This window comes from Larimichthys crocea, chromosome XII (genome assembly GCF_000972845.2).
Source record: "Larimichthys crocea isolate SSNF chromosome XII, L_crocea_2.0, whole genome shotgun sequence".
In the NCBI taxonomy this organism is placed as follows: domain Eukaryota; kingdom Metazoa; phylum Chordata; class Actinopteri; family Sciaenidae; genus Larimichthys; species Larimichthys crocea.
In genome coordinates, this window is record NC_040022.1 from 8671196 (window position 1) to 8686679 (window position 15484).

The 15484-nt window shown below is 39.9% G+C and overlaps 2 protein-coding genes across 5 annotated transcripts; one reads left to right on the forward strand and one right to left on the reverse strand.

Moving 5' to 3' along the window:
- The first annotated feature begins 339 nt into the window (after positions 1-339).
- Positions 340-12559, forward strand: zc3h7a (zinc finger CCCH-type containing 7A). 4 transcript variants are annotated; one of them, XM_019261936.2, is made up of 23 exons: positions 340-524; positions 1700-1803; positions 3107-3146; positions 3363-3566; positions 5359-5517; positions 5881-5961; positions 6101-6154; positions 6243-6282; positions 6367-6710; positions 6813-7059; positions 7173-7201; positions 7306-7450; positions 7561-7713; positions 7899-8104; positions 8988-9088; positions 9198-9379; positions 9551-9624; positions 9892-10028; positions 10135-10240; positions 10325-10433; positions 10539-10672; positions 11610-11773; positions 11870-12559. In XM_019261936.2, the coding sequence occupies exons 2-23, from the start codon at positions 1736-1738 to the stop codon at positions 12057-12059; spliced, it is 2967 nt and encodes a 988-aa protein (XP_019117481.2). In that variant the 5' UTR covers positions 340-524; positions 1700-1735; the 3' UTR covers positions 12060-12559. The 4 variants fall into 4 exon arrangements, with proteins under 4 accessions (XP_019117481.2, XP_027141725.1, XP_027141726.1 ...); XM_027285924.1 differs by lacking the exon at positions 340-524 and adding an exon at positions 867-885; XM_027285925.1 differs by lacking the exon at positions 340-524 and adding an exon at positions 867-885 and having other exon boundaries at positions 9895-10028.
- Positions 12560-13253: 694 nt separating this feature from the next.
- Positions 13254-15237, reverse strand: rmi2 (RecQ mediated genome instability 2). Its single transcript, XM_010730555.3, has 2 exons — positions 14815-15237; positions 13254-13858 (listed from the first exon to the last, which is right to left on the reverse strand). The coding sequence occupies exons 1-2, from the start codon at positions 15089-15091 to the stop codon at positions 13707-13709; spliced, it is 429 nt and encodes a 142-aa protein (XP_010728857.1). The 5' UTR covers positions 15092-15237; the 3' UTR covers positions 13254-13706.
- Between the last annotated feature and the right edge of the window lie 247 nt (positions 15238-15484).

Genomic DNA, 15484 nt, shown 5'->3' on the forward strand with positions numbered 1-15484 from the left:
TGCGTCACAGGCTGCCACCTCGCACAGCGCCACACAATTATATATATATTATATATAATATCTATATATATATATATATATTATCTCTATATATATATCTATATACTATATTATATAATATATTATATAATATATATATATATATATACCTATATATAATACACCTATATATATATACATATATATATCTTACATCATATTAATATAATTACTAATAATAGTATTACAAATAACATATGTACCTTATAATGTTATAAAGTCATTGGTTTATTGATCTATACATGTTGAAGTTGCACTGTCATTTTCACATGGAAAAGCTGTCGTGTCCGTCCGCCGTCTACGGGGGGCAGCACCGCGCTGGAGTCGGTGTTGGCTCCGCCTCAGTTGACAGAAGAAGAAGCAGCAAAGGGCGGCCTTCAGCGCTACAGCACATCAAGCCAAGTTATTTTAGCTATAACGAAAAATCACTTTCCCTCCTTTTACATAACCGACACAAGGGCTGTTTGGAATAAAGATCCATTCATGTGAGTATACTCAGACGCCAGCGTTAAGTAACGCGTGTGGTATGTGTCCGCTCTCAGGCTTTAACATGTACTGCTCGCTATTGTTTGCGTTGTGGGGAACTAGTTTGACTTGGACATGCCTACGCTTTGTTAGGTTCAGGCTACTTCCTAGAAACTTAGTCGGGTAACGTCATGCAGCTTGGCTTAGGGCGCTGTGTTACCGATACGGGCGAAAACTGCTGAGTTTGATCACATAAAAGTGTGTGTGTATGTGTGTGTGTATATATGTATGTGTGTGTGTGTTGGCGGTGGTTAAACTATGTGAGCTTCCCTCTGCTAGCTGATGACGAGAAGTCCACACTCGGTGGTCCCGAGCCCGCGGGTAACGTTAACACGTGCGCTAAATGTCATGCACCCATTATCGGACAATATGCTTCCTCCTCACCTACTGTAAAAGAAAACTGGAAATGTATAGTATTTTATCTTCTAGGTGCAAAAGTGCTGCTAGAATAAAGTTTTTTTTAATTTATTTTTTAATTGTCCCCGCTTGTTAAAAGCTAACGATATCACCAACATTGAGACAACACTGTGAGTTGTTAGACTTCAGCTGTGATGGGGCAGGTTTGACAGTTTGACCGGTGCTTGGCGCTTTTTTTTTTTAATGTTTTAATTTAAAACATGATAATAACACGACATATAACCTTCAATAAAGTTAAATGCTCCGGTGTAAAACATTTTTTTTGTATTAATCGTATTTTGTGAAACACTTTGAATTTGTTGAAAAAAAAAAAAAAATAGACGAGATATTTAGTCGTCGAAATGGTGTCCGATAATGGACCTCCTACTTTAAGAAGCTATGATTGAACACTTTTCCCGGGCTAATAAACACGCCGTTTATCACCCACGGCTTCAGATATGTCGTTTTCTGTGTCCCTGTGATTGTAACACGCGGTGAACAGCTGCTTTAGTAACGTTATCAACGAAAATGTTTAGCCTTAATTTCCGGAACTACACATGTGTCGTCATTACTAAATGCGGAAGCTCCAAACATTGAGGATAAAGCTGATGTCAGACTTTGAGTAGTACCCACACTGGGCATGTCATGTCTGTGAACCAGTTTGACAGTGATCACACAAGGAGTGTTTTTGTCTGTGGAGTTTGTTTCTTTTTAATATAATGTCATGTCATGATTTCAGGTGCTGACTGAGGAGTGGATACTGAAACGTGCAAACATGTCCGGACCGTGTCAGGACAGAAGAATTCGCTGGCAGGAGATCCAGAAGGGTCTACAGTTCATCCAGTAAGTGTCAGCGTTTAGGTCACTGCTTGTCATGGTGGTGACGGGGAGGGCGTTCCCCTTTTTTAAAGGATCCCTGAGCAGTTGAAGTTTATTAATATGAGAGTTCAAACCCGTATGAGCACACTTGTAGAACGTGTTTCTTATCATGGAAATATTGCAGAGGACAACTAAAAACATCATCAGGCATTTCTCAAGATCTTGTCTGTACTTGTCTCCTGCTGTCGCCCATCGTGACTCCTTTTTTTAATGAAAAGGCATCGGTAGAGCTATACACTGCATGATGCAAGAATGATTTGTCAGCCTGCATTGTTGTTCAGATCAGCTGAGTGTTGGACAGACAGCTGATTACCGGCTTCACTTCTGGATTTTTATTTTTTTTTTTCGATCTAATCTGAGCTTTGTATTCATGCATCAGGCAGACACATGCTGTTTTAGAGCGGCTATGCCAGGCAACAGTGTTGGATTTCATCGAATCTGACAGGGCCTTTTATTAGTAAAAACAAAAGTGATACTTAAAATGCTGCTCTGCATGCCATTGCTGCGCGGTCAACATAAAACGTCTCTGATAAGTGGTAAGTTGATAAATGTTAGACAATCAATCTGTCAGTTATAGTATTTCAACGTCACCCAGACGTCATTAGTTGGAGAGCTCAGTATGCCTTGATGAAAGTGTCATGATCTAAACGTTTAATGTCAGACAGCAGCTGAACTAGAAACCAGCTTCACAGTTATAATTGCAAATGTTTGCATAGTGACATTTACTGACACAACCTTTTGATCATATACTGTAGCTGGTTTTAAATAAAACAAATGATTGATAACTGTTGCTGATATTCATCTTCATGGTAACTTCAGGTGTGTGTATTATGCTATAACATATCTGCAGAATATACAATATATACTCATTCGCTGAGATGTTGTCATGGCGTTTATATATAATTATATTTCCACTGCTTTCACTCTCAAAATGTAACATTTAAATGTTCTGTGCTGAGAATGACGGGCTGTTTACAGACTCTTGCTTTTGCTGACGTGTTTGCATTCAGCAGCCACCTGCACACGCAGCAACTCATCAAACTACACACACACACACACCTTCCTGTCGTGATGTCCCTGTTCAGATTGTTGTTTAATGACAACGCAGAACTTAATGTACTCTAACGGCTAAACCAATATAGACATTAACTGAAGAATTATACATTAACCCAAATAGACAATTATGCGACTTCAAACTTTTTATTTAGGTAAATATAGAGAGTAATATATTGTGTTCTTCTGACACAAACTTTGTTTTGGTTTTTAGATCAACCCTTCCATTTCCTGGAAGCCAAGAGCAGTATGAGGTAAGCATGTAAATGTTGATGTCAGGTTTTCAGTTTCCATCCTATCAAATCTTGTTCCATAATGAGGAAACCAGATTTACTGACAATGGCTGGGTCACATGATTTGCAACCTGTGGTTTCTCTTTTTCTTTTGTTCCATTATAAAGTATCTGCACGAAAGGACAAATTGACAGCACTCTTTTATATTTTGTACTGATCTGACTCTTGAATTCTCAGGTGTTTATTAAGGAGCTCGTGTGGAATCTTTTCGGGGAAGGAAATGACGTGTTTAAAGAAGGAGAATGGACGAAATCCATCGAGATGTACACCGAAGCCTTGAGTATAGCAGACTATGCCGACTCGGAAGAGATCTGTGTTCCAACAGGTCTCCTGGAAAAGCTGTATGCAAATCGAGCTGCTGCGTACCTAAATATTGTTCCGGTGAGTTTGTGGTGACCGTCACACTCGAGTCACTTTTCACCCTCAGTCCCAATGACTTTAAATTCCCTCTCCTTTGGACTCCACCAAACAGTTTACATACACAATTAAATGTTACAAGTCCAAAATACAGTACCAATCAACAAGTAGCAACGCCTTCTCATTCAATGTTTTTTAATTCTCTTTAATTTTCTATATTGTAGATTAAAACTCTTTGACTCTTTCAAGATATCAAAACTATAACAAAACACATGGAATTATGTGGTGAATCAAGTAACATATATTTTAGCTTCTTCTAATTAGCCATGGGGTAGTTACCTGGAATATTTTTACAACAGCCCTGAAGGAATTTCCATATATGCTGAGCACTTGTTTGCCGCTTTTCCATCACCCTGTGATCTAACTCATCCCAAATATCTTAAAGTAGTTTCTTTTTACTTAGTTGAGTCATTCTTGCCAAAACATAGATTACTGCAGTAGTTGAATAGGACTGTTTGTGTTATTTTATGATGTCTTTAGTGTTAATCTACAATGTAGAAAATGTATTTTTGCATGTGTCTGTTATCTCGTGTGCAATGGACTTTTTTATTATGTCCTCAGTGTCCTTTTATAGAGTTATTTTTATTCTTAAATACAGATAAAGAGAAGGTGTGGACATATTTTTACTGGCACTGTACAATAAGCACATTTTGATCTCACAGAAGCGTTTGCTATATGTAGAGTGCATAATAGTGACATTTTTGAGATTGCTGGCCAAAGACTTCCAGGGTTTCCAACAGGTTGGATGACTCGCTGTTTAAACAAATCATCAGCTGCTAAGACATACCCTTTTTTTCAGATTCGTCACCACATCACTATGTCACTATGGTGTAATGTGTGCTTCCACATTGTAGAACTCAGTTCATACTTTTCTCATGAACAATCCTCATGGCAGACATTTTGCCTCGTCAAAATTGTCAGTATTAATAATTGCTGTACCAGTTCCAGTTTCCTGGCGTATTGGTTCACTGGCACACCTAAATGGAACAAAGTCATTATTAATGCTGGCGTGTGCTTTCTGGCAGCTTCAAAGTGACAAGACTCTATGTAAGAGACAAAGACACACACACATTACATCATATTACAAGATTCTGTCTTGTAATCTAAGTCTGGGCTAGAGAACAAATAAGCATATTTCTCAAAGACAAATTATTCCCTTGAAAAGCACAAAGAGTTGACTTAACTGTTGCCATTTACCAGCCTCTCTTTTACTAGAATCTAGGGCAGCACTATATAATCTGAAATCAGATGAATCAGTTAATACATTAATAAGGTAAGAAATGCTCACATCAAATAATATGTATGTGAAAGGCATAAGTTGTGTGCACAAGGTGGTAAATAAGCTCTGACCTAAAGAGGTTCAAGTCAGTGGTTGCACTCCACATCCACTGTAGTGATCCATTCATGTATCTGTATCTTTTGATGCCATATGACCAGCTACTGTTGACATATTTCAGCTGAGAGACTGAGGATCCGCTAAGAAAACCTTCAATTTGGGTAAAATTGAGGCTTTTAGCAGAACATTCAGTCCCTCTTCACTTTGCTGTGTCTGGTTGCCTTGAATCACGTTACATGGCAATCAAAACACTCTGCTGTCTTCAGGGACACCACACCCATACCTGACTCAACTCACCGAACATGTGAAGTCAATTTACGATCAAAGTGTGCTTTCTTTGTTCTGTGTTCACTACACCACTGTGGTTAAGTCTAGCCTTTCTTACTTTGGGACTCATCGTTTGTTTGTTTTTATTATCAGGGACTGTATGACCAAGCATTAGAAGACTGTGAAAAGGCTCTCCAGTTGAATGAGGGGAACTACAGAGCACTGTACAGAAAAGCAAGATCCTTGAAAGAGTTGGGGAGACATCAAGAGGCCTATGAGGCTGTTGCCAAATGCTCTCTAGCAGTGCCTCAGGTAAGCTGGAGTGTTTTATGTTACATTACATAATGTAATTATGTAAATATTACAGTACAGGAAATCAGAATACTTGTTTGTCTTAGTAAATTTAACAGAAAAGGCAATTTTCAATCAACAGCACTTCCAAAGGTTGCTGAAATACATAATTAGGAAGTCTCAGAAGAATATATAGATATAAAACAAAAAAAATGATACAATTAAGGAAAGTGTTGCAGAAAACAATTGGTTGCTGTCTGTAAGTAATATGTACAGTATCCAAATATTCATCTAAAAACATTATCCACAGTTTGATGTGCAAAGCTCATAGGCAGTGATTTTACCAAGTGTCTTTGAATAAATGTTAATTTATTGTTTCCTCAGGATTCCTTTGTCACACAGCTGACCCAGGACCTTGCCAAACTTTTGGGATTGAAAATCCGTAAAGCTTATGTAAGGAGTAAGGTATGCGTGTCACAACCGTCACACTTTGTATGACGTAACACATCTGCATCTCTATACTCTCAGATTTATGGCTTTGAAAACGTAAGCAGCATGTATTAGGAATATAAGTAACATTATTGCTTTTGTTCCATCTTAACAGCCTGCCTTGAATGTTTTGCGAGGATCTAGTTATCAAGATGCATCATGTGACAAGGTAAGCAACAACCTTTCCACTACATAATCTAAAATATGCATCTGGACTCTCCCAAAAAGTTCACAGAATTTCTTCTGTATTTATTCAGTTTTCCCACGGCTCGTCTTCAGTTGACAGTATAGAAATTGGTAAGTTTTTTTTTAATAATTCATTAAATAATTAAAGGGAGCAGGACAACAGTCACTCACTGTTTCTCCCTGGTGTGTTTTTAGAAGTGCCTCAGCTATCTCAGGATAGCGGTGTCGTTGCTCCAGTCCCAGCTCCGATCCAAGCTCCAGTCCCAGTTCACTCGCCTCTAAGCGAAGCAGCGGTGGATGAACTTCCTCCAAACAACAGCGTCTCATCTGTGACGCCGTCTGAGCCACCAGGCTTCGAGTCTGTTCACCTGCCTGTGTCTGTACCCACATCTGTCCCTCTTCCTGTGCCCACATTTGTTAACGGGTGCAGAACCAGTAAGCCTTGCCCGTTGCTTGAAACCAGTCAAGATTTTGCTGCAGACATCATTGGGGATGACCTAGATGATCTACTGGATCAAGCTGGCCCCAAATCACCCTTGGTTAGTGAGCGTATCCAACTGCAGGGTGCAATTGATGAATAAAATGTGACAATGAGTTGATAGCAGGACAGAAGTGTGACTTCCGTTTGTCTCTTCCTTCAGGTTATACCCACAGTAAAGGGGCCGCTTCCTTTGCCAACCAGTATTGCCTCGGGCAGTTCCATGTCGAGTCCATTCCTGATGCCATCTCACATGAACCCATTTCTCAGCAGTTCCCAGCAGTGCACGGTAACTCTGCCACCGCTGTATCACAAGTCAGGGTCAAGTACATATTTTGGAATGGACACTTTTGATACCCTGCCCACATCACTGGACGCCCTGGATAGTCTCACCATAACAGACTTCAAAGGTATGCTACCTCGTTACGTGATTCATTTCTTTAATTCTGTTTTAAAAAAACATCAGCTGACCAATATTTAACCTGCTTATCTATTTATCCCCTTTGTTAAATTAAAATTTCAGATTATGCTCCAACTCCATTCATTCCACAGGTAATTTTTGTTTATGGTATTGATTATTAGGTATCATAAATATAGACGTTACAGGCTCAAGTTTGGTCATCATTCATAATTCTTTTTTCTTTTCTTTTAAACAGCTGAACAATAATGACGCCCCAATGGGAATGGCTGTGGGTATGCCTGAAGTGAAGGGTCTTCCCACTCCTGTGGGTTCAGCAAAGAACCCCTTAGCTGAAACCCACGAATTCAAACAAGCGTGCTCAGTCTGCTACGTGAAAACTGGTGAGGAATTGTTGTCACAGTCCAGTTTTCTGTGTGTGTGTCAGGGGGGTCTGTGCCTTCAAGCTTTGGTCTGATGTGTTTTTATTTATTTATTTTTTTTACATCCACAGGGCCTGGCGTGTTGGATTACACACTTCATACTGAAGAGCATAAGTGCAAAAAGGATGCTTTGCTCGGCCGAATCAGACCAGACAAAACGTGGAAGCTCATTCGGCCCAGACCAACAAAAACCCAATATGTTGGACCTTATTACATTTGCAAAGGTAACATTTATAATTGTGTACATTTTCTTGGTTGCATTTGCCTTCATATTAATAATTTTATTTTTTAATAAAGAACAGAAATTGATTTTATAATAAAGATTCTTAGTACAAAAGGGGAAAAAAGATCTCCATTAAGCTGATACTAACAGCTGATATTCAAATGTTCCCTGTGTTGTTTTTGTCAGAGGTGGCTGTTGGGAAAGAGTGCCTGTACCCTGGCCACTGCACATTTGCATACTGCCAGGAAGAGATTGATGTTTGGACTCTAGAGCGTAAAGGTTTTATCTCTAGAGAACTACTCTTCGATCCTTACGGACCCAACTCCAATGTCAGGTTGACTGTCCCCAAGATTTTACAGGAGCATCATGGGATATTCATGTTTCTCTGTGGCGTGAGTTGTTACTTTTACGTTTTTCAATTTCAAACCTAGCCTGACCTCTGTAACTACAGCGGCGATGTTGTCAATGATGGCCGTTGTGTTTTATTGAATGAGAAGAAAAGAACATGCTTTTATCATTGGAAATGGATTATAAGACCAGGGGTGTGGATTCGTAAGTCTTTTATTGTGGCATTTTCAGTTCTGCTAAATGGTCCAATTCCTGGCAGCCTCAGACGGTTTGTTACACTGAACCAATATATGTATAGTCATTTCCTTAGTCATTGTCTCGGTAAGGGCCGTGCTGCTCAGTCAGGAAGTGATGCACACATTCTTAGGAAAACTAGGCCCATATTGCGCAAAAAACGTTTGTCTCCAAACTTACTTGTAATGATGATTTTACAGACATAATGACTAGCATTGTTGTCATCTTTCTTTGTGCAACGAAGCCACCCTTTGGATCATTTCTTCCTCTCTGTCATGACTCCTCCATGTTACCAGTTTACAGCATGATAGATGCACGAGCGTGACGTCATTTTGCATCAATAAAAGGAATTGATACACTCGTAGGCATGAGATTCTGACGGATCGGACAATTTGGAACCGATTTCCATCCTTAGCGAGACGACGGTTCACAATGAGCCACGACATTTCTGAGCAGTGCTTTTGCTTTTTCCAAATAAGGCCATTCAATGTGAAAATGTGAAGAACTTGCTTCTGCGTATTGTTGTATACTTTTATCAGTTGTCTGTGAATTTCAGATATTTGACGTATTCTCTTGTGGTATGTTGCAGGAAGAGATTACGGTGTTAGTCCCTCTCTGCCACTACTCTAGTAAATATGTTGTTTTTTTGATAGAATATTGACATTTTCCAAATGCATGGTGTTTAATTTGCAGGTGTGCTTTGACCACAAACCCCGAATAATCAGCAAAACCAACAAAGATGACCCTTCACTTTGCTCTCATCCGGTGACAAAGCACGACTTTGAGGATCATAAGTAAGCTCTGAAACCACCATTTGCCTCATTAAATTACACTTTTTACCAAAGCAAACGAGGCCATGTGCAAATATTGACACTTGACATTGCTTTCCTGTTTGTCTTTCAGGTGCCTGGTCCACATTTTGAAGGAGAATACAGTTCGTTATTCCAAAATCAGACCATTGAGTCCTCAGTGCCAGCTGGATCTTTGTCGCCATGAAGTCCGCTACGGCTGCGTGAGAGAAGATGACTGCTTCTACGCCCACAGCCTCATCGAGCTGAAAGTCTGGATGATGCAGCACGAGCTCGGTAAGACTGCCTTTTGAAACAGTCTTCCGTCAGGCTGGATGGTGTTGTGCCCGGTACATAGTTGAAATGTTAGAAGAACTGTATCCCAAAAGTCTTCGGAAATATTCCCACTAGCTACAAGAACACCTATTTCGGTATTTTTATTGTTTTTAACATTTTGTATCATTATAGGTATCACTCATGAAAGTATTGTCCAAGAGGCAAAGAAGTTTTGGAATGCAACAGCTTCATTGCAGGGAGCCCAGGTAAGCCCCGACACAAGGACTCTGTTATAGCTCGCTGCTAGCGTTTCATGATTTATGTCTGATGTTACCTTTAACACACAAGATCAGTGGCTTTTTTTAAATAATATTTTTTCACTAACAACTTAATAATTGGTATGTCCTTTTTAAATGTTTGTTTGCTTTGTTTTTTGTCTGGATTAAAATGACTTGATGGGCGTGTTTTTGGCTCTTTCAGTTTTGCTTTGTGTTTTTAACTTGATTTTTTAATTTTTTTTAATTAAATTTCAGCAGCTTTCCACTACACAAAGGAGGTTTGGGCCTCCAAATCTGAAGATGATGTTTGTCTGTGGCCAGTGCTGGAGAAATGGCCAACTCAGCGAAGCTGACAAAAACAAGAAGTATTGCACAGCCAAGGCACGACACACGTGAGTACAAAGTCTCGAACGTGTGATTTGTGGACAGGAGGTGAATTAATCAGTGAGTGTGCGATTCAAGACGTCCCCACAAGCTCAGTGTCTCTTTCTGTCTCAGGTGGGCAAAAGACAGACGGGTGGTGCTTGTAAGTTCCCATGAAAGGAAAAAGTGGACAACTGTCAGACCACTTCCAACCAAAAAACCCATCCCATCTCAGTTTGAGGTATGAGTAAAACATTTATTTTTTTTAAACCATAAAGTTGTCTATGATTAAAATAAATGGTCACACATTATTTTGCTTTCTTAGATTTGCATGCATGTGACAGCTGGCAAGAAGTGTCAGTACATTGGGAACTGCACGTTTGCTCACAGCGTAGAAGAGAGAGACCTTTGGACCTACATGAAAGAAAACAACAGTGAGTTTTGTCAAGGAGATGAGCTCTCTCTTTAAATTTAATTAGAACCTAATTAGTACGTGATGCACCAGAAGTAATCGCACTCATTTTATCCCCCTAATTTAGTTCCAGATATGGATCAGCTTTATGAGCAGTGGCTGCAGTCACAGAAGCTTGGATGGGGTGAAGAGAGCTCCAATAACTCTGTTAGAGAGAATGGCAAACAGATCCACATGCCGACAGACTACGCTGAGGAAGTGGTGAGTGTTTTAAAGGTCCAGCGAATACGACACGCTGCTTTTGTCTGTGTAGAAACCGGTCAGTGTAATTTAGTTTAAACTGATCTCGGAACACGTCGGCTATCACCCGATAACGACTTAAGCTTCTGGGTCCAGTGTTTCTGGGATTTCCTGTGCAGCCAGTGGATATCAAGAAAACATGCAGGCAGATACTTCCTCTGCAGTCTGATTAGCAACTTGATACAAGACACAGTTCTGCTTTATGACTTATGGATATCTGGTAGATAGATAACAGTCTTGGACCCTTGCCTAGAGATTCTGTAATCATACGCGGGTATCTCTTTATAGAGATTAAGTTTATAGTGAGGTTGTCGCAACACCGGAATTTTCAACTTTAACACAATACTAGTTTTAAATGACAATACTCAATATCACTTTCCATACCAGGGCACACAAACAGGATATATTTTTGCTTTTTTAAAATGAATTTCCTGCACACACTGCTGGTACAGAAAAGATCACAGACGCGTATATAGGACTAGTTTCAGTGTCTCCCACAGACTGACATTGAAACCTACATAACCATAGGAAGTAATTGCTCGTCACCATCTCAGTTCTCCTTAATTTGGCGTTTAACCCGCTCCCCGTTCATTTCCTTTTCAGGATTTTAAAGTGTTACACTGTGCTGTTATGAAAACACCGACTCATTAGCAGCTGTTTTGTTTTTTGTATTTTCTTTCGGAAGATCATTTAGTCGCCAGAATCTGTCGACGCAATAAGAGCTGTTAGTACCTAATGGTTAAAATGTGTGAACAGTTTTGATAGAATCTTGTTTTCAGCGTAGCTATTTTCCAAGTGATTAAAATAAACAAGATAAATTTGAATGATTAAGAAACAGACGGTAATTAGTCATCTGTGTCAATGAGATTGCGCTGTTTTGTTTTTTTTCCTCTCACAGGCTGGCAATCACTGTTGGCTGTGTGGTAAAAACTGCAACAGCGAGAAACAGTGGCAGCAGCACATCACGTCGGAGAAACACAAAGACAGAGTTTTCAACTCTGAGGATGATCAGAACTGCTGGCAGTATCGATTTCCCACGGGCACTTTCAAAGTTTGCGAGAGGTGAGATAATCTGCCACAGAACGACGCACGTCTCTGGTAACCAGTCTGACTCCGGTCGTTGTTGATGGGTAACGTTTGACCTTGTGTCCCCGACAGGTACCTCAAAGGCACGTGCACAGAGGATGACTTGTGTAAGCTGGCACATGGCGTGCAGGAACTAAAAGAGTGGATGGAGCGCAGGGAATTCCTTTCCTTGAAACTTGCCAAAGCCAGAAAAGACCATCTTATAGCACCAAATGACAATGACTTTGGAAAATACAGTTTTCTGCTTAAAGACATTATGTAATAATGTGATCACAATATTCATGCTCACTTGCAAGTAATGCAGTATTCAAACAGTCTTGAGTCAGGTGATCCTTGAAGGGGGCCTCTTGAGGTGCACTGGAAAATAGCCTGATCACAGCATGATTTTAAAGAGGGCGTTCAGGACCGGCCCTCTGATTGGTGGCTGGTTTACTCTGATCTGAACTACACGAGTGTTAACGTTAACAGCAGTGTAAGACACTTGACGCTTTGCTATGCACCATTCAGTAGTTTACTTGATAATGGTGATGAAAATAGCATGTGTAAACCTTGATCAGAGTTGTGTTCTTACAAATTGACCTAAAAAAAAAAGTCATTTCTTTTCATTAGTTTCTATATGTTAATGACCTTTACCCTTCAATAAGTTTAAAGTATGGAATACTTAAATTGAGAGTTCCTTTGACATTCTCACTTTCCATTTATCTAATAGTGTTACCAGTGTAATGGGCACCACACCAAATAAAGCCTCTTTTTTAATCTGTGTTTAAACCACTGTGTGTTTTTATTAATTATACATCTATAAGCAGAGGTTGAAGGATTCAGGCATCTTCCTTAATTAAAAGTAGTAATGCCACACTGTAAAAGTATGTCATTAGTATTTCCCAGGGGACACTGACGGTATCAAATCCAAAAGCACTCAATGGCCCCTGTGATTGTTTGGGGATATCGTGTTATTCTTCCTGCTGCATTAATGTGCAAGCTGTTGTAGCTGGTAGAGGTGAAGCTAATTTTATACACCGTTTGGTAGTTTATTTATAATGGATCAGGTTTTATAAGCTATAAAACTCTACTGTAAATACAGCTGTTAAGGTACACTAAGTACAAAATGTAGGGAGTAAAAGTACAAAGTGCCAGGAAAGGGACATATTCATATATTAGTCCACTACTGTTTGTAACAGGTAGAAATTACCTTTCTGCAGAAAAGTTGTCCTTGAAAAACAGATTTAGGTCAGGTCTAATTTATCAGTCCTGAGGCAGTGTGTATAAATATTTCAAATCAGTTTTTGGTTGAGAAAAGCAGTTCTTGAAATTCAGTGTCAGCTTTATTTAATATTTGTAAAAACCACCTGGCAGCTTCTATTAACTTAAAATGTACAAATGAATTCCAAATCACAACAAAGATCTTTGTGGTATAATTTGACAAGACATTTCCAAAGATAAGTTAATGACACCAAACTCTCATTAGCAGATCAGTTTTAATGATCAGTACAGAGATCAGTGTTTTAGCTGGATAAACTGTGTTTGTGTTGGCATGTCTTGAAGAGGTGGATTTCACGTACATGTGTGCACTACTGAAACCCTCAGAAGAGAACTATAAATCTAGCACATGGCCTCCAGCTCCGCTTCCTCTCTAAAAGACTTGCCAAGTGGGAAATAACGTGTTATTTAAGCTTCACCCTTCACAGTGTCACTACTTTTTTTTTCCCCACGTCAAACTCTTTGTCACTCTTGCGTCACCCCTAAGCCAAACATCTTAGCAGAATGTGCTATTCAGTCCTTCTGAGGTAGTTTTTTTCCCCCTCTTTGTCAAGAATCACTTCAATACTGCATACCCAGCTGGGCATGCATGACAGAGAGCAGGTCGTCCTTCCACCAGTAAACGCAACATTTCCACCGGCAGCTTCTGCATTCAGGCCAGCACCTCCTGCAGCTCCTCCACCTCCAGCTTCCACATCCGTCTGTGAAGCGTGGCGAGCTCGGAGAGGTCTGCCATCTTCACTGCACGGATGACTGGCTCCGGGGAGACGGCCTGGATGACACCCATCACCATGACATATTTGCCTGTAAAATCAGCAGCAGGTGGTCGATTGTTCGGTGACAACAGACTGAAGGAAACAAGGGCGGTGATAACGGGGGGCGATGTGGCTGGTTTTCAGATAAAGATAATTGTGTGCTGTCATTTTCAAGCTTTAATTCTCAGGGCTGGTTGACTTTCATGTAAATAAACCAGGAATTGTTAGACAATATACTTCAGTGTAGTCTGATCTCAACCCTAAATAGTAAATATACAAACCACACACACTTTATCTGTGAACTTACAGCAATGCTTCATATCCAGTGCTTGTGAATTTGCAGTGTTAAAGTCTTTTCTCTCACACTTTGCTTGTCAAATGTAGTTGTAGGTGATACAGATATCTATAATGGATGATTTCCTGGTATTATGTATGCTGACACAGTGACACCACTTACCTGGACTGTGTGCCTCAAATGGAACAAAACCATTTAATGTTACTATTATTAGCTACAACTGTGCTTTTTCATTGACATTTTAAAATACCTGATCTGAGAAAGGTCAGCGGCTTCATTTCACAATCTTCCTTTTTTTTGCAGCAGCAGCTTCTTCTGAGCCACTGATGAAGGGACTTGAAATGTTTTGACAGACTGACTCGAGTAACAGTGTTTGAAAAAAATTCAGCTCCTAGACATTTTAATAAAGAAATATTTGTTGTATTTATTCTGTTTTTTTTTTTTAATTAAAATGAAAAAAAGGAACTTTTCACTTTACTGTGACAACTTTAGACCAGTTAGGTCCAGATCTAGACCTGGATGGAGAGGCAGGATCAATCTAGATTTACATTTTTAGATTATTAGATTACATTTTTATTGTAATTTTAATTTTTTTTTTAGTTTTGCAATCTATTATGTGTTTATGTTTGACCATTTGACACACAGTGGGCCTGGTTTAAGTGTATAACCACACCTGAAACACTGAATAATATTAAGCCTGCTTTATTTACCTTGAGACAAACACGGCTTTCCTTTGGGGATGCTGTTTACGCCTTGAACAGCAAAGGTCCCCGTCTCATCCATCAGCAGCACGGTGTTTCTGTCCAGCTGCACCTCCAGCACAGTCCCCTGCATCCACACCATGGAGACCAGCAGAGAGCGACCCCTACCCGGTCTGATAGCGTATGCATCCCCGCTGGGTGTCCTCCGGTGCTCCGCCGTCCTCAGCTGACCGGACAACACTTTGACGGGCGGCGGACGTTTCTTCTCTTCGTTTGTTTTGAACATGATCACCTGCCGCTGATTTCTAACGGAGGATGGAAAAGTTTACACCGTCAACCTCCCGCCAAACATTAGGTTACACCGGAAGTTATGGGCGTATTTTTTTTAAACTTCCGGTCTTTGAATCCTTCACAGTAAAAGCACCACCCCATGCTCTGAAAAGCAAGCAGAGTATTTTTCTGTTTTACTGAAGGGAGGTCCTGACAAACATTTTAAAACTATCAACTGATCTGTCCTCTTCGGTATTTTTTATTTTTCATACCATGTTAGATGGCTTAACATGTTTAGCTACTTCATATTTGATTTTGACTTACATGCATCTTTTTATTACGATGGGATGAAATTGAAATACAATACAGTACACAGCAGCTTCAGAGACACTTCATCTGGAACAGGAAA

What these genes read in the sequence shown, in the direction of transcription:
- zc3h7a (XM_019261936.2), top strand. Translation starts at nt 1,736, where the DNA reads ATGTCCGGACCGTGTCAGGACAGAAGAATTCGCTGGCAGGAGATCCAG. An exon ending in AAGGGTCTACAGTTCATCCA is followed by an intron (nt 1,804 to 3,106) that starts GTAAGTGTCAGC and finishes TTTGGTTTTTAG; the next exon opens with ATCAACCCTTCCATTTCCTG. An exon ending in ACCTTATTACATTTGCAAAG is followed by an intron (nt 7,714 to 7,898) that starts GTAACATTTATA and finishes TGTTTTTGTCAG; the next exon opens with AGGTGGCTGTTGGGAAAGAG.
- rmi2 (XM_010730555.3), bottom strand. Translation starts at nt 15,091, where the DNA reads ATGTTCAAAACAAACGAAGAGAAGAAACGTCCGCCGCCCGTCAAAGTG. An exon ending in AAAGCCGTGTTTGTCTCAAG is followed by an intron (nt 13,859 to 14,814) that starts GTAAATAAAGCA and finishes CTGATTTTACAG; the next exon opens with GCAAATATGTCATGGTGATG.